The sequence below is a fragment of the Olea europaea genome, chromosome 10 (assembly GCF_002742605.1).
Source record: "Olea europaea var. sylvestris chromosome 10, O_europaea_v1, whole genome shotgun sequence".
Classification (NCBI taxonomy): Eukaryota; Viridiplantae; Streptophyta; class Magnoliopsida; order Lamiales; family Oleaceae; genus Olea; species Olea europaea.
This window is the reverse complement of record NC_036246.1, coordinates 32,254,019-32,271,498: the sequence shown is the minus strand read 5'-3', so window position 1 is coordinate 32,271,498 and position 17,480 is coordinate 32,254,019. Positions and strand designations below refer to the sequence as shown.

The 17,480-nt window shown below is 36.2% G+C and overlaps 1 protein-coding gene across 1 annotated transcript in view; it reads left to right on the top strand.

Annotated features, from left to right (window-relative positions):
* Positions 1 to 2,215: 2,215 nt before the first annotated feature.
* Positions 2,216 to 17,480, top strand: part of LOC111400553 (nuclear pore complex protein NUP107) — a 23,293-nt gene continuing 8,028 nt past the window's right edge. The window contains exons 1-24 of the mRNA XM_023027959.1: positions 2,216 to 2,570; positions 3,188 to 3,513; positions 4,000 to 4,069; positions 5,054 to 5,169; positions 6,271 to 6,302; positions 6,515 to 6,640; positions 7,646 to 7,804; positions 9,046 to 9,138; positions 9,255 to 9,422; positions 9,812 to 9,910; positions 10,950 to 11,185; positions 11,270 to 11,327; positions 12,216 to 12,304; positions 12,536 to 12,671; positions 12,717 to 12,795; positions 12,902 to 12,939; positions 13,052 to 13,146; positions 13,898 to 13,983; positions 14,067 to 14,363; positions 15,344 to 15,562; positions 15,652 to 16,097; positions 16,351 to 16,717; positions 16,811 to 17,078; positions 17,243 to 17,341. Coding sequence (XP_022883727.1) covers positions 2,491 to 2,570; positions 3,188 to 3,513; positions 4,000 to 4,069; positions 5,054 to 5,169; positions 6,271 to 6,302; positions 6,515 to 6,640; positions 7,646 to 7,804; positions 9,046 to 9,138; positions 9,255 to 9,422; positions 9,812 to 9,910; positions 10,950 to 11,185; positions 11,270 to 11,327; positions 12,216 to 12,304; positions 12,536 to 12,671; positions 12,717 to 12,795; positions 12,902 to 12,939; positions 13,052 to 13,146; positions 13,898 to 13,983; positions 14,067 to 14,363; positions 15,344 to 15,562; positions 15,652 to 16,097; positions 16,351 to 16,717; positions 16,811 to 17,078; positions 17,243 to 17,341 — 3,782 coding nt within the window. The 5' untranslated portion in view covers positions 2,216 to 2,490. The remainder of the gene's footprint in view (positions 2,571 to 3,187; positions 3,514 to 3,999; positions 4,070 to 5,053; positions 5,170 to 6,270; positions 6,303 to 6,514; positions 6,641 to 7,645; positions 7,805 to 9,045; positions 9,139 to 9,254; positions 9,423 to 9,811; positions 9,911 to 10,949; positions 11,186 to 11,269; positions 11,328 to 12,215; positions 12,305 to 12,535; positions 12,672 to 12,716; positions 12,796 to 12,901; positions 12,940 to 13,051; positions 13,147 to 13,897; positions 13,984 to 14,066; positions 14,364 to 15,343; positions 15,563 to 15,651; positions 16,098 to 16,350; positions 16,718 to 16,810; positions 17,079 to 17,242; positions 17,342 to 17,480) is intronic.

Genomic DNA, 17,480 nt, shown 5'->3' with positions numbered 1-17,480 from the left:
ATTTCATGAAGCATGATGTTACCTCTCTTCATGTTGTCTTACTAAGGGAGGTGGTAGTTGAGGCCCGTTTCTAGGCATTGGAGGTGGATGCAATAGCATGTGCCTAGGTCATGTTAGACTGAGTTGGTTAAAACACTAACCGACCTTTGGGCCATATGCTCTAGCTTTATTCTAGGGAAGTTATCCACTATGTCTACTGGGGCCTTGGTGGGTTCCCTAGAAGCATAGTTTAAGGAAATGTCCACTCCCACTTTTTTTTCAAGGGGACTATTCTTTCTTGTATGTTGGTGGGATGGAGTTCTTTAGCTTCGGACTTTGTCTTTCTAGGAATAATACCCTTATAGTCCATAAGGAGGAATTAGTTGACCTCCTCAGCCTTGCATATGCGTTAGAAGTTTCTTGTATGGCCATATTTTGGTGGGTGATATTTCTCATGTTAGCAGCCATTGTTGCTATTTTTCGGGTGAATAGGGTAACCACTCTCATCCCACCTCGCCTATGATGGTGGTGGAGTCGACGCTGACCTGCTAAGACTATTCCTTAGAAATCCCTTCTTTAAGGTTTTCTCTCACTCTTCTAGGTAGAACATCATGGTCTGAACTCTTTTTTCTCAATTACTAAATATAAAAACTCCTTGATCTAGGGGCTTTCACTTGTTCCTTTTCAATAAAAAATCAATTTTGAGGAAAATGCCCAACAACTTTCCAACGAGCTTTTTTCACAAGGATGTTCGTGTTTATAGTGGTGTTCTTGACAGGTGAAATTCTGTTGACCTTGATTTTTGGATGCACATGTATACAACAGATATTGGGGCCCACTCATGTCCACTCAAGCTAATTCCAGCACGCTTGGAGATATTACTAATTAACAAATTTTATGAGTTTGGGTGAGGGAGAAGCTTTATAATGCAAGACAAAATATTTGGGCGTTGAGCATCGCTGATGTGTTATATTGATTTATTGGTGGATAAAGATTTTGTAAGTTCTAATATTTGATTTAAATTTGTTATTCACCAATAAATTAATATGACACATCATTGATACTTAGTATAAGATGAGCATCAATACTCATTAATTATATTATTATACAATCGAGAACACGTACATCCAACATTAAATATCTAGCTCAAATATCGTAAAGTTGGAGAAAGGATGAAGTCTAGTTCAAATGTATATTGTTGCATTACCCTTCAAATGATATAAGGAGGGGATATTTATAGTATTACATATGAAATGGTATCCATTGGATGATAAGGTACGTGGCTTTATCTTCTTAATCGAAGCATCATAACTTAGGCATTAATTTGATCTCATTAGCTTGTGACGCATTTAATGCTCTTAAAAGGGAGCAAGCACCCTACAACCAATGCTAACAAGATTTTGACATATAACTTATTACAAGGGTCACGTCAATCATTTGAATAAGATTTTATTAATAGGAGATCTTCGAAGAAAGTGGATCATGAACATGCCTCGGATTGAGCTTTCGAACCACAATCGCTTTAGGGAGTGGGATTCAGTATTTGAGCTTTGCCACTTCGAAGAAGAGCGTTGGCCAACCTTGTGTGGGATGCTACTCCACGATGAAGTCTAGTTCAAATGTATATTGTTGTATTACCCTTCAAATGATACAACGAGGGAGTATTTATAATGTTACATATGACATAGTATCCATTGGATGATGAGGCACGTGGCTTTGTCTCTTTAACCGAAGCATCATATCTTTGGCATTAATTTGACCTCGTTAGCTTGTAGCGCTTTTAATGCTCTTAAAAGGGGGCACGCACCCTACAACTAATGCTGACAAGATTTTGACATGTGACTTATGACAAGGGTCAAATCAATTAGTTGAATAAAAATTTATCAATAGGAAATCTTCGAAGGAGGTGGGTCATGAACAAGTATCAGATTGAGCTTTCGAACCACAATCGCTTTAGGTAGCGGGCTTCGGTATTTGAGCTTTGCCACTTCGAAGAGGAGCTTCGACCAGCCTTGTGTGGGATGCTACTCCACGTGGGATGCCACGTAGGTTTCATGTGAAACCTCGGTGGCAAGGTGTAACAGAATTTTTGGAGAAAAATTGTCATTAGCAACTAAATGTGCTCATTAATGAAAAATTGTGCATAAAAATGTGACAGAAAAATAGAGACGCAAGTATAACAATGAAATATTATGGATATAATATAAATATACCAATTGGGAATTGGTGGATGGACAAATTCACACTCTGAACCAACCGATGAACGGTTACATTTCAAAGCTCCTTCGGCTACATAATTTTAAAGCTCAGTGACCTAAGCTCCGATTTTCGCAAATAAAAACTTATTTCCATTATTTTTTCACCCTAAACATTTTGTCATCTCATCCCCCAGCCACTGCACATCTCAGACCAAGCAAGAACAGCAACAATTCCCGCGCTTAAAACCCTAGGGTTTAAAGTCTACCATTCTTTCACAGATCATATTAATTTTTTTTCTATTTTCAATTCATTATGGAAGTGGATATGGATGCTTCTCCCAGCTATTTAGACCCAGAAGATCTGAGTAGTAGAGAGCGCTTTCGTCGATACGGGTACTTAATGTCATTGCACCCTGCGTTCTATTACTGTATCGCAAAAAATAAAAAATAAAAAGAAAGAAAAAAAGAAAAAATTCGTCGATTATGCGAATAATTTTCACGTTTTCATTTTGAACTTGAACTATCAAGATTGTACCTGATGGATTTTAGTACCCATGAGAAAATTTCAAATTTTGCTGTCCCGAAAGTCAAGCCCTAAAATTTATGAATAGTTTTTAATTTTTAAGCAGTGCCTCCTGTTTTAATTCCAGTTAAAAGAATTTTATTTATTTATTTTTTCTTTTAGGACCAATATTTGGAAATTTGTTAGATATGTCATTTAATTAGATGCTAATATTCTATATACGGAATTACATTCTCGTTCACCATTGCTGGAAGTTTTGCTGTACTTGTTTTCCTGCAATATTTGGATTCAGAATGTAATAGTAATACATGATTTTAATTCGATGAAGTACCAAGCAAATGAGTACCATTTCATATTGGAATATACATGGGGAGGCTTTCATCCATTTATATGATAATGCAATTCATTCATGAAACATTAATTTTAAGCAAGTTTGATTGGATTTTTTTTTTAAATACGAGGATTAAAGCAAATCTAACAAGTGCAGGAAAAGGCAATCTAGTTCAGGCCAATCACCATACCAAGATAATTCAGTCTCGAGATTTAGTAATGCAGTGCTTCTACTCGAAAATATCAAACATGAGGTCGAGAGCCTCAGCACAGATCTTGGAGGAACACCTTTTGAATCTGCTTCAAAGAGGAGAGCGTCCCTTGACAACCATGCTGTATCAGAGGCAGATATTGGTGTTGATACAATGCTAAGACGGGGAAGTGAGTCTCTAAAGGTCGGCAAACAGGAAGATGGTGCTGGAACTGAGAGTGGGGACACAACTTTCCATTTATTTGCTTCTCTACTGGATTCTGCCCTTCAAGGTACTTGGAATGTATATGTTTTTGAATTTGAAAATTTTCACTCTTTCAATGATACTGCATCACATATACTGCGTGTCATATATCTGGAAATTTTTTTTGAAGCTCATGAAATCTGCAACAGATTCCCTCCTGAATATTTCAAGAGGTCCAAGGAAGCTACTGTAGACATTTAACAAACATGTTCATGCTTGATTCTGGTGTCTTTAGGATCATCAGGATTTTAAAGCTCAGTATAATATCAATTTCTCGAGTCTACCCCAAATAAACTAATCATGTAACCATCTCTTAGAATGTGAATGCATAGTTTACTCATTTTCTGCCACAATCTTTTTCTTGGATGTTCTCTTTCTTTTCTGAAAGAAGCTGGGACGGAGAGGCGTATAATTGTTTTAAGACATTTGATGGGATGTTCTCTATCTATTGTGCAAGAAGCAGAGATAACTTAATCCTTGCATTTTCCTTATTTTGTCTGTTTGTGTTTTTTAGGGTTGATGTCTATCCCTGATCTGATATTACGACTTGAGCGTACTTGCCGTGATGCTTCAGAAACAATTAGGTATGTCACGTGCATAAATTTGTAAAAACTTATGCAAGTGTGGGTATTTGTATGCTTTTAGAGCAGGAGGTTGTTTGTTTTTGTGTGCATTGTTACTGTTGATAGGGGAGTGAGTTGAATACACTTGGCTGCTGGGATGTATGTTTTTAGCATTTTATGTTGAGTGCTTAGCCAAGTAATGTTAGATAGCATCTTGAATAATGTGAATGTCACTGGGCCTTAAAGAAACCAGTCAAGCATGTGCTTTGTGAACGTGAAGAGAAATTCATCAGCTACAAGGTTAGAGTGGTGCTTTAAGAGAGGGTTTTGGCTTCAAGTAATGATAGTCGTCCTTTTGAATATTATTCCTTACTTTGACAGTTTCATCATTTCCAATTCCATTTGTTCCGAATTCTAGATAAATGCATCATGCTTTATTAGTGCCTTTGTGAACACGTCCTTGACAATCGTTATAAGAAACCTATGGAGGAAGGGATGGGGTTGAGAGCCCCAAGATTTACTAGCCCATGTCTCGTCTAATAATGGCTTCTATTGTATCCTAGTTTTCTTGCATTTTCCATGCATATTACTGGATGAATTTCTGTGCCTTATTCCTTGTATGCGTGTCACTTCTGAGCTCTTTTAGCAGATATTTGATGGTTGGAGGCACGATTTTGGTGTGAAATTAAAACATCAGAACATTCATGAGCCACCTTACAATGTTGAAAGTGGGAATTCCTTTCTTTTTTCTTGTTTTTTATTTTTATTTTATTTATTTGTTTAATTTTTGTCTTGCCAGAAGACTTTCTGCACTTCAGGTATTTTTTGTAATTAGTGCCTGTGTGTTCACTGAAATGTTTGTTCGCGTTGTCCTTTTGCCATTAATTTACTGCGTTTAGTAAATGGAGAAACACTTGTAAGGCATCCTTTTCCTGAATCACAGGACAGACAAATTAGTAATGATATCCTGACTAATGTTATACTGATCCACTGTTTTTGCTGTAGATATGGCTCCACTGAAAGGTACAGAACTGTTGAGAATAAACTGATGAGACAAAAAGCTCGGCTCTTGCTTGATGAAGCTGCTTCGTGGTCTCTTCTGTGGTACCTATATGGGAAAGGAAATATATCTAACCTTGAGGATGTTATCTATTTTGTAATACACTGTTAATATTGCATGTAACTTTCGTAATTACTTTTTTGAGAATTTATTTCTTAAGCTTTTTGCTCTCTGATTAAACATGGAAGTCCTAACTGAAAATTGATATTTTTACATCAAGATGATTTTAAGATGATTTGGAATTGAATTGCAAATATAACCAACATGAAAGAATTCACCAATAAGTTTCTTTAGCAGTGTCATTCCTTTATGCACTAAATTAGCATTCAATGGCTAATTTCATTCCGACACGTACAAGTGTCCAACACGACACATGTCAAATACGCTGAAACATGATATTTCAAAAAGGTATTGATACGACAATTCACCGACATGTTAATTAAATTCTTCACTTATATGGCCCTTGTTTATCAATAACACATTTTTCAGTAAAATAATATTACACGTAAACGTAAAAACTTTTTATTTCTTTTTAAACCTAAGAACTTTTTTATCTTTTTAACCACATATTCTTCAAAAAATTACTATTCCTTTCACTATAAGTTAAAATAATGGAGCCCAAACAGCGGCATAATATAATTTTAGTTTTATACTTGTTATTAATTTTTCTTGTTGAAATATTTTAAATATGAGTACCTATTGTTATTTATAAATAATTTTGCGTTAAAAATATATAATATTTCTAATAAAAAATTGATCATGGCAAAGTGTTCGAGAAGTGTTGGATATGGACACGTCACTCTAGTTAAAGTGTCCCTGCTACAGGGATTCTATCAGATTTTGTTGACCATCTTTTAAGCTTCTTAACTAATTTCAGTTCTTGTAGTTTGCTGTGATCTATTGTGTTCTCTCGAATGTTAATATTAAAGTTTAGACATATTAGAAAAATATTATATATTTCAAAAAGTTCTTTATCCTTGAGATTTGAGTTCTATATATATTCTACTTCTAGTGCTGGAGTTATATCTCCATCAATAACGGTAGTGTAAACTTGAGAGGAGTTCTGCTTGATGTTATGCCTTGGGAGTTTCTTAAGTGTCCGTGTTTCATATTGCTTCGAATTTATTGTTCAACGCTAAAGTGTTTTCTTCTTTTCTTGCAGGAAACGAAGAACTTCAGGACGGTTTACTCCTGGTGATATATCGTCCATTGATTAAATCACCCATTAATATTTATCCATGCCAAATATATTGCTGTTAAAAATCTGTGTTCAATATGGATTATTCAAAAAATTGTGCCCCCCCCCCCCAAAACCCCGCTGCCCATCGTGTGTCACACTTGTCACCTTTTCTCCTTTGTTCTTTGCGTTATTCAAATTTTGAGTTGCATCTGATGCTTGATGACAGTTTCCTACAACTTCACATTTGGAAGCCTGTCAATTTGTTTCTTCAAATCATACAGCACAATTGTGCCTCCGGATTGTTCAATGGCTTGAAGCATTAGCCTCCAAATCCCTTGACTTGGATAATAAGGTAATAGGCTTGTTGATCATGTCAAGAAGCTTTGATTGGACTTGGTTTACACAAAAACGTTTAGTGTTCACTAGTCACTCATAGACTGGAAAGGAAGTGAGATAATGGCTACTTATGGGGGGAAGGATTGGAAAACTGTTTGAATAAATATATACTAAACAAAGGAGTAATTAGGTGCTAATTTTTTGGGTTTTATAAATCACCAAGTAGGATGGAAGGAGCATTCTGGTGTTCAGAACAAGGAAATGGCTCTTCTGGTATGAAATAGTAACTAAGAACCTTATAGAAATGCTAAAACAATATTGCTGACTGGCGAGATTCGTGAAAACTCGAAAGTGAGTTGACGAGAAGGTCTTGATAGGGCTATAATGGTTAAAGGAATCTCATTTATCCTTAATGAGGCACCATATAGTGATTATTATAATACAGATGTTTGGGAATACTGTATTTAATGTTTGATGGTATCTCTTGTTTACTTATTCTGCATGTTGTATTATGGATTTCCCTATTTTTGTATATTTCAGCTTGTAGTTTTGTTGCTCCAAGTGGATGGAATTGCATCTAGTGCTCTAGTTAGCTTATTTTTTTCTTCTTCAAAATTTGCCCCTGTTTGACACCTTTTATTTCAAAACTTTTTTCTACGTACTCATTTTTAATTACACATTCACACAATAAAATATTCTACACATAAACCCTAAACTTTTCCCTACTTTTTAACCATACATTCTCCAAAACTTTGTTTTTGCCAATTAATGGCATCAAACAGGGCCTTTATATTTATCACCAGACTAGTTTTTGTCGAAAGGAAGAATCCTGCTTTGCTTTTAGTATGTGAGCTAGTTACTATGGAATATTTGATTTTATTTGTTTTCTGGGTCATCCCTGAAGTTGTAACTCATAACAGTGGTGTATATTGACTCCATTTTTCATGAGTGAGCCTTGTTTGAGGCTTCACAAAATCTTTTGCTAAGTCGGTCTGAATTTTTTCTGTGCATTTTTTTTCAGGTCCGTGGCTCTCACGTGGGCACTTATCTCCCTAGCTCTGGAGTTTGGCGTCATACTCAACGATACCTTAGACAGGGTGCCTCCATTCCAAGGACAGTTCATCACTTGGATTTTGATGCCCCAACGCGTGAAAATGCTCAGCAACTACCTGACGACAAAGTACTCTGAACTTTATTTGCACGTGCATGATTGCCTAGCTGATTGCCATGACATATATCTTAAAATACAGTGTAACACCATCACTTTTAGACTTCTGCCTCCCTTTACTTGTTTAGCCCCTGTTTGGTTCCACCAAAAAATTGGATTAAAATCCAATTCAAAGTCAACACTTAATTTTGATACTACACTCAAAAATTTTTAACCATACATTTCATCAAATTTTATCAAAATCTACTAAAAATCTGATTTTTATATAAATCAAACAGGGGCTTAATCTTAACACCATTCAATTTTCAATTACATGCATGCACTTTTACTAAAGCACAGACTAGCTTCTTTAGAGTATTACAAGAAATAAGATGGTACATTACTAAATTGTATGATTCAATGAGCATAGTACCCTCCTTTTGAGAGTGTCTGCTCCATGGCCTTGGGTTTTCTTCATTAACTGAATGTAAAATAAGTATTTTCCATAGATTAAGGGCGCAGATATTAGTTTTTCCTAGGATCTAAATTTGGCATGCTGTGAACTGGTTGTGTGAGGAGATGTCACTCAATTAGAGTTCCATGGTTGCTGATTGCTCAGTCTTAATCGGATTTCTTATCTGGAGGTAGCATTGAACCTTATTTCTGGAGAGGGAGTGGGATTATTATTTTTTTATTTTATTATTATTATTATTATTTTTTTCATAAAGAGACGAACACATCTGGGAATGGTTAAAGAAGACAATATTCCTTTGTCTGTTATCGTTGTGTTTGCCGGGGTGGATAGGCGTGAGTTCACATGTGGTGCTCAGCATCTATCAGCCGTTTCAGCCTAGTTGGGATGGGTCATCTGGGATACAATTTTATTTATTCACCTCTTGCATATCTGTACAGATACATCACACAGGATTTTGCTGATAGGTAACCCAGTCCATTTGTGGATTATGATTCGTCTCAACTCAATTCTTCGGGTTGGGTTGCCTTTTTTCTTTGAAGCACGATTCTGCATTTTTCTCTCTTCCTTCTCTTTCCTTGCTTGTGGTTGGACATCTTTCCTCACTTTGCTTTCATTTAACTTTCCGACATAACCTGTGGCCGTCATTTATTATTTCCAAATATAAAGAAATGAATGCTGATGTTAATTATGGTGTATGATGTTGCTTTGCAAATTCAGATATACTTGTATAACATTTGTTACTTGTACATATTAATATTCATATTTAATTATATATCAGAACTATCTTTATGTGTGACAGAAACAAGATGAATCTCTTCTAGAAGATGTCTGGATTCTGTTGAGGGCTGGAAGACTGGAAGAGGCATGCAGTCTTTGCCGGTCTGCTGGACAGGTAAGGGAATCAGTCGAGATGTGTAAGACTGTTTAGTTTTCATTCTTTCATGCTTCAGGGAATACTGCAGGAAAAGGGATTTCCTTGTTTTCTGATATTAGCTTTTGCCTGGGCAGCCATGGAGGGCTGCAACTCTATGCCCCTTTGGGGGATCCAATATGTTCCCATCTATTGAAGCCCTTGAGAAAAATGGCAAGAACCGAATGCTGCAGGCGATTGAACTGGAAAGTGGAATTGGTCACCAGTGGCATCTTTGGAAATGGGCTTCCTATTGTGCATCAGAAGTAAGTACGGAGAAACTGAAGTTAGTCCAATAAGTTTCTTGTACTTATCGCTTGTGCATCAGAATTAGGGAAAAAGAAAACAATGAATGAGCTCTTTTTTATTATTTTTGTATTTTTGTAAATATCGATACTTGCATGTTTGCTTTTCTCTAGAAAACCTGCTATTTTTTCCTTTTTTCAAGCTTTAAATATCATGCACTTTGCTTTAGAAATTGTAATCTTGCTGAGTTTTTATGAGTGTATTCCGGGAATCTTATCTTTATTACGCCATGTGTGAAATACTCTTATTAATGGGCCATCAAAATCACACGCACGCACTGACATACGCTAATATATTTTTTAAGTTTCTGTGAACTATGGCGTTCTATTTGTTTCTCATTTCATTGAAGAAAATTGCTGAGCAAGACAGTGGGAAATATGAAGCAGCAGTATATGCAGCTCAGTGCAGTAACTTAAAGCGCATGCTTCCAGTTTGTACTGACTGGGAGGTATGTCAGTTCGTTTTTCCCATCATTTAAGTTCTCAGATATTATGTATTTGGATTAGTTGTCATCAGGGAAATAGCTACTTCCATTTGCATGTCATAATACTTTGATACTGTAATGAAGTTACTAAAATGTATATGGTTTTGTCAAACTTGTTGGACCACATTTAATGTTTCATTTTCAGTGCCTAGCATATTCTGGGTCAATGTTCCTGGTCTAGAAGTTCTTGTTTCTTGTAGAAAATTAATCTATAGTCTCTTCCATACTTATTACAACTTGTTCTTGATGAGTCAAACGTCTTATATCTAGGCAGGGAAATGCAGGATTATATTGTGTGATGGGTTCTCCATCCATAGATACATTATTCTGACTTTGCACAGTTGAATGTTCTGTTAGACGTTATTTCCTCAATGGAGGATATCTGCTTATGTCAGTCAAATTCACTATTTTCTGGCAGAATTCTTCTCTCCTAGGAAATACCAAATCGAGCTTGTTTGCTTCGCAAAAGTAACTTACAGCTGGAAATTCCAGCATTGAAAATAGCCTTTGCTGGAACAATTTACTGTGGCCACTGTGTGGAATCTGTTAGCCTTAAGGAACCGGTCTGTTGAGTTAGTAAAACCCAATCTAGTTTTGAACTTCATGATCACACAGTAGTTACTTGAGAATGATTTTTCAGGAGATTAATTCCACGGTCTGGATGTTTCGGTAGCTGATTGCAACTTCTTTACCTCACTGAGGTCCACGTACATTTACATTCTATGTCTTTGTTTCAGGGAGGGTTGGGTGGATTTTTTTGGGCGAATCTCTTCTTTATGTTTTATAATGGTGACATACAGTACAAGAATTGCTCCCATTTAGTGTTTACGTTATGCTATTTTATTTACTGAACAAAAACGTATTTTAAAACAAACGTCCTTCAATATCAATTGATATCTGAGGGCTCGTCCCTCTTTGTTTTTATTTGCAGTTGAAAACTTTAGCACATTAACTTTTCCTTTCTTAGTTTCTTAAAATTATCTAATGCTGTTTTTGTTTTCAGTCTGCATGCTGGGCAATGGCCAAATCGTGGCTTGATGCCCAAGTTGATATTGTAATTGCCCGCCTACAACCTGGCAGAACAGATCAGTTCAACAGTTTTGAAGAAGCAATTGAGAGAAGTGCTGATCAAGGAGACGCTGCCTCTCAGCCAATTCTTAGACCAGATAGTTGGCCACTTCAAATTCTGAATCATCAACCTAGACACCTTTCTTCCCTTCTTCAGAAGCTCCATTCAAGGTAAATATCATATTCTTCCAGTTATTTTCATTTTTAGTCTCATTATCTTATGAATTGGTCTTTCAAATCCTCTGCTTAATTTAGTGACACGGTGCATGAAGTTGTTGCTCGAGCATGCAGGGAACAGCATAGGCAAATTGAGGTAATAATCTTTATGATGTGGGGATTTTTATTTAGATTCAAAAACATGCTATTCTTGTTTTGTTTTCACACTTATCTGTGATCCAAAATCATGCTTTTATTGCCAATGAAACAGTATATTGTTTAAACAAGAAAATAATGTCATCTGCATCAAGGCAGATAAAAATAATTATGAACTCATGAATTAATCATCTACTTAGTTTTTCTTAAGTAGAATTACTTATTTAAACTGAAGCTTTATGCCTTTTCTTTTAAAATTTAGGTTATAATTCTTCAATGTTTTTTTCCTTAGTATTACCTTAGAGACATATACCACCTTCTAAAGTGGCTTCTTTCTCTTATGATCAAGATGCCCCCCCCCCCCCCCCCCCCCCCCCTCCCNCCCCCCCCCCCCCCCCTTTCTCTTAACGAGGATTAGTTACAAATACTGAAATATGAGATGTTGTGACGTTGCTTTTTGTTGGACTAAGGCACTATGTTGCTGAGTTATCAAATAAAGACTTCTGATGACACACACAGTCTTTTAGTTACAAATACTGAAATACAAGATGTTGTGACCTTGCTCTTTGTTGGACTAATGCACTAACTTGCTGAGTTATCAAATAAAGACTTCTGTTGACACACACACAGTCTCTTCCATTTCTCTCTATTATACATGGTCATCTGATTTAGCATTGTTAATGACATGTTATGAAAGTGATATTTTGCTTTGGTGCTGTTGAAAATGCAAGCATATAATGTTTGAGTTCGTTATTTTTTCTCTTTTTGAAAGCTTGGTGTATTATTTGTTTCTCCACTTAGACCACTTAGGAGTGCATAAATTTCAATACAGAAAAAGATGCGATTTCAAATAAGTGTTCAAATTACATTGACTAAAACCTTCATACAGATGAATCTTATGTTAGGAGACATACCACATTTGCTTGACCTAATATGGTCATGGATATCACCTTCCGAAGATGATCAGAACATTTTCAGGTAATTGATGCTGTTTGTTGTTACTTATGAGTTAAAATTGCACCTTTAAAAAAGTTGTCTTTTTACACTTTGTTTGGTGATACTAATTTAGCAGTTTGATGTCCTCATTGTTCATGAATAGCCATTCTATTCCAAGTTGATGATACAAGAATTATGCACCAGCCAATTTTAATCAATAATTTCTATGTTGATCCCTGTCTCAGTTTTGTTTGAAATGTATCCTGTTGTCAGGCCTCATGGTGATTCACAGATGATGCGTTTTGGGGCACATTTAGTGCTGGTTCTTAGATATTTACTTGCAGATCAAATGATGGATGCTTTCAGAGAGAAGATAATGACTGTTGGTGACTTCATTCTTCATATGTACGTAATTTCTCTTTTCCACGATTAGTGTTACAGAATCACTTGTTAGATTCGTGCAAAGTATTTCAATATAGTATTTAGCTGCTGTCTTGGGAAGAGCTACATTCTTCTTATAAGTATTGGCACTCGTCAGAAAAATATCTTAAAATACATTTTTGAAGCACAATATGAAACCAGATAATCTAGGTATTTTTGTACTTCTTATGCCCCTAATTTTGTTTTTTCACTTCATAGCTTCATTTTTCTTAGTGATATCTCTGAACATAAATACTGTAATTGTTTTCCTCCATGTCCTAAAACTGATGTGTCATGCACCCAGTTTTGAACATCCATTACTAATACTAGATATTGAAATTTAAGTTAAGTGGTACATAAATGAATAAGTTCAACTCTCCTATGTTGAAAAGCAATATTAGGAGCTTTCTCGCCAGTCACAGTCAGATTGATCTTATTGTGATTGCCTTCTCTAAAGCTCAAGTGTAACTGACCATAGTTGCTCTTTCACTTGTAGTGCAGGGAAGGTTAATAGTAGTTCAAAGAACTGCTAAATTGCATTCTGTTATATCTGAAATCTGAACAATAATTTTGTCAATGGGAACAAGTGGAGATCATGCACAAATTGATAATTTTTTCAGTTTCTCGCTGCTAATTATTATTAATTGAATTTATTTGGTTACTCTTTTCTTTTAAACAATAAATAAATAATTTTATTGACACAATTTATAGTTATTCAAAAAAGCCTGCCTGTCGCGTTAATTTTAAGGTTTGACATATCCATATATGTTATTTGATGTGGTACATCACAACTACAATTAATAGTTTCATACTACAATTATGTTTTATTTTTTCTATTATGTTTATCTATTTAGTTTTCTTGTATAATTGTAATAAAACTTTTTATCTTTTATTTGACTAGGATTATAGTTTCAGTTTGTTTCAATTTCCTAATACTATTAGAAATAGGGAATAATCTTGCCTAGGGTATTGTACAATTTTCGTATCATCAATCATTATTCAATCAATACCCAAGGAAGTTATTCCAGTATTCTCTTGGTTTCTTATACAATTCTTATTACAAGAATTTTATTATTGCTTCTGTACCAAAATTGGTATCAGAGCAAGGAATTCACCTCAATCTGTCCGAAAACGAATGGAGGTTTGAAAAAAATTGAACGCCTAGAAGGGATGGATGAAGCTCTTTGCAACATCACGTAGATGTTGACTGTGTAGATTGTTGAGAAAATCGCGAATACATGGCAGAACAACCAAGCAGGAAAGTGGACAAAGAGTTAACAACACAGATTTTGACAAAGGAGGTACTAACTTAGACGCAAAAAATCCTAGGGTTGGAGCGAGGGGACTATCCCCTATATGGGGAAAAGACATCGACCCCTTGCAGATGATCGACTCCAGCAACAAAACCTAGGACCCATGTTGAATCTGCCTTACGCGAGAACCCAGTTGGGAATCGTGACCTTCGTGATGCCGCTTCTTTGCGGTTCTACGAGCGACGAAATGGGGGTTATGGTGGACCATGTTGAATCTGCCTTACGCGAGAACCCAGTTGGGAATCGTGACCCTTGTGATGTCGCTTCTTTGCGGTTCTATGAGCGACGAGATGGGGGTCATGGTGGATGGCGTAACGCAGGTGACATTCAACAAGGTGCTTCGAGCGACAGCGACGTTAAACTTATTGGTAGGGATGTTTGGTCGCGAGCGGCAGTGAGAAATCTGGAACGACAAATAGGAGGCTGTCAAGTTGGAAGAATTGGAAGAGAATTGTGACCTGTGGAATGAACGAGGGTGTTTTAATTTTGACCAAGGCTTCGATTTTGACCAACAATTTAATTTTGACTAGATAGGTAATTTTGATCAAAGAATTAACCTTGATCGAGGCCCTAATTTTCAATTGAGGGCTAGAGGCTTTCAATAGAGATAGCAGCATGAGTCCAATTATTCATCCGAAGAAGACAGTTTTCGACCAAGGGCTAAAATCGGGAACGAAATTGAGGGCTAGAGGCTTTCAACAAAGATAGCAGCATGAGTCCAATTATTCATCTAAAGAAAGTTTTTGACCAAGGGCTAAAATCGGGAACCAAATTTTCAAGAGTTTAAGATGAAGATGGACTTACCAAGTTTTAATAGCCGATTAAATATTGAAGTTTTTTTGGATTGGATCCATACTGTCGAAAATTTCTTCGACTATTTGAATATCTCGGAACAAAACCGAGTTAACTTGGGGATACAAATTAAAGGGTGGAGTTTTTGCACAGTGGGAACAACTTCAATTAAATTGTCAAAGACAAGGAAAGCAACGTGTAAAAACCTGGCCCAATATAAAACAGTTACTGCAAAGGCAATTTCTCCCTCCGGATTATGTGCAATTTTTGTACCAGCAATATCAGAATTGTCAACAAAACAACCGGACAGTAAACTAGTACATGGAGGAATTCTATTCGATTAAATGCCCGAGTTAATTTGTTTGAAACAGAAGCTCAATTAATTACTCGACATATAGGAGGTTTAAAGTTAGTCATTTAAGATCAACTAGCTCTTCAAGAGATTTTGACCATGATAGTCAAGCAATGAAAGTGGAAAATCAAATGAATAGAACCACAGCCCGTGCTCAAAGGTAATTTTCAACGACCAACTCAAGAAACTTATTCTACTCCAAAGATGCAACGACCTCGGGCTACAACAATAACAGTAAGGATACCACTCCAATTCAAAATTCAGCGCAGAATCAAAGTAGAAGTTCAGTTCCTATTCAGTCAACACCTAAGGTAGAAACCAGATCCAAGAATGAGCCAATAATGACCCCTATGCATATCCTAATCTTGAGAAGTGCTTTCGGTGCAATCAACCCGTTCATTTTTCAAATAGCTGCTGAAACAGGTAATCCATTAACCTTGTAGTAGAAGGCGAAAGTGATGAACAAAATCTTGAAAACAATGATTATGAGGGTGGTGATGTTATGGATGTAGATGCAAATACAGGAGAAGAATTGGCGTGCATTGTCCAATGCCTTTTGCTTGCCCCGAAATATCTTGATAGCTCTCAACGGCACAAAATCTTTGGGACTCAATACACTGTTCGTAGTAAGGTATGTAATGTGATCATTGATAGCGACGGTAATGAGAACGTTGTTTCCAAAGCAGTGGTAAAAGCATTAAATCTGAAGACCGAGGGATACCCTTCTCCACACATGATTACATGGATTAAAAAAGGCCCAGAAATTCAAGTTCTAGAGATTTGTAAGATTGCTTTGTCGATTGGAAAATATTACAAAGATGAGATCATATGTGACATGGTAGATATGAATGCTTGTCATAACTTATTGGGGCGTCCATGGTACTATGATGTCAATGCCACTTATAAAGGGCGGGATAATACTTTCCCATTTTGGTGGTTTGATAAGAAGATCATTTTGGTACCACAATCTCAACCTATGGAAAACGACTTTGCTATCAAGGAAGAGAAATCACTTTTTACCAACATATTGGGCCCTGAATTCTTTTAACAAGTAAAAGAGCCTTGCATTATGTTAGCATTAGTAGTTAAAGGCTAATCAGAAGCAACTATGCAAATCCCCGCCAAAGTTCAGAAGGTACTCGTTGATTTTGTTGAGATAGCACATAATGAGTTATCAAATGAGTTTGCCCCCTATGCAAAACATTTAACAGTATATTGATTTGGCACCTGGAACTAGTTTGCCTAACTTGCCACATTATCACATGAGCCTAGTTGAACATGAAGAGTTGCAACGAAAGGTTAATGAGTTACTTGGGTTGATTCATGAGAGGACAAGTCCTTGTGCAGTTTCTTCTTTACTCACTCCAAAGAAATATGGCAGTTGGCGAATGTATATAGATAGTCGTACTATTAATAAAATAACAATCAAGTATCGTTTTCCCATCATGCGTCTTAATGATATGCTCAACAGGCTAGAAGGTGTAGCGATATTTACCAAACTTGAGTTAAGGAGTGGCCATCATCAGATCCGTATTCAACCTAGTGATGAGTGGAAAACAGCTTTCAAAGCCAAAGATGGTCTCTATGAGTGGTTAGTGATGTCATTTGGGCTATCAAACGCACTAAGCACATTCATGCGATCAACGAACTAAGTTCTTCGTCCATTTTTAGGAAAAATTTTGGTGGTCTATTTTGATGATAATCATATCTACAACAAGAATGAAGATGAGCATTTATCACATCTTACAGAAGTTTTCTCAACTCTACGAAATAATAAATTGTATATCAATATTAAAAAGTGCAGCTTTATGATTGACCAACTTTTGTTTCTTGGTTTTATAGTGGGAAAAGATGGTATTCAAGTTGATAAACCGAAGGTGAAAGCAATAAGTGAACGGCCAACTCTTAAAACTGTGCGAGAAGTACAAAGCTTTCATGGGTTAGCAACTTTTCACAGGCGTTTCATTTGAGGATTCAGTACAATAATGGCATCTATTACCGATTGTCTGAAAAAAGGCCAATTTTATTGGGGTAAAACACAGGAAAATAGTTTTGAGACAATAAAAAAGAGTTATGCACTACATTGGTGTTGGCACCGCCTAGCTTCGAGAAGGTATTTGAAGTCGAGTGTGATGCTTCAGTTATGGGTATTGGAGCATATTATCTCAAGAAGGTCGTCCAGTCGAATTTTTCAGTGAAAGGGTTAGTGAATCTCAACAAAAGTGGACTACTTATGAGTTAGAATTTTATGCCATTATTCGAGCCTTTAAGCATTGGAAACATTACTTGATTCAACGAATTTGTGCTATTTACAGATCATCAAACCTTGAAGTTTGTTAAT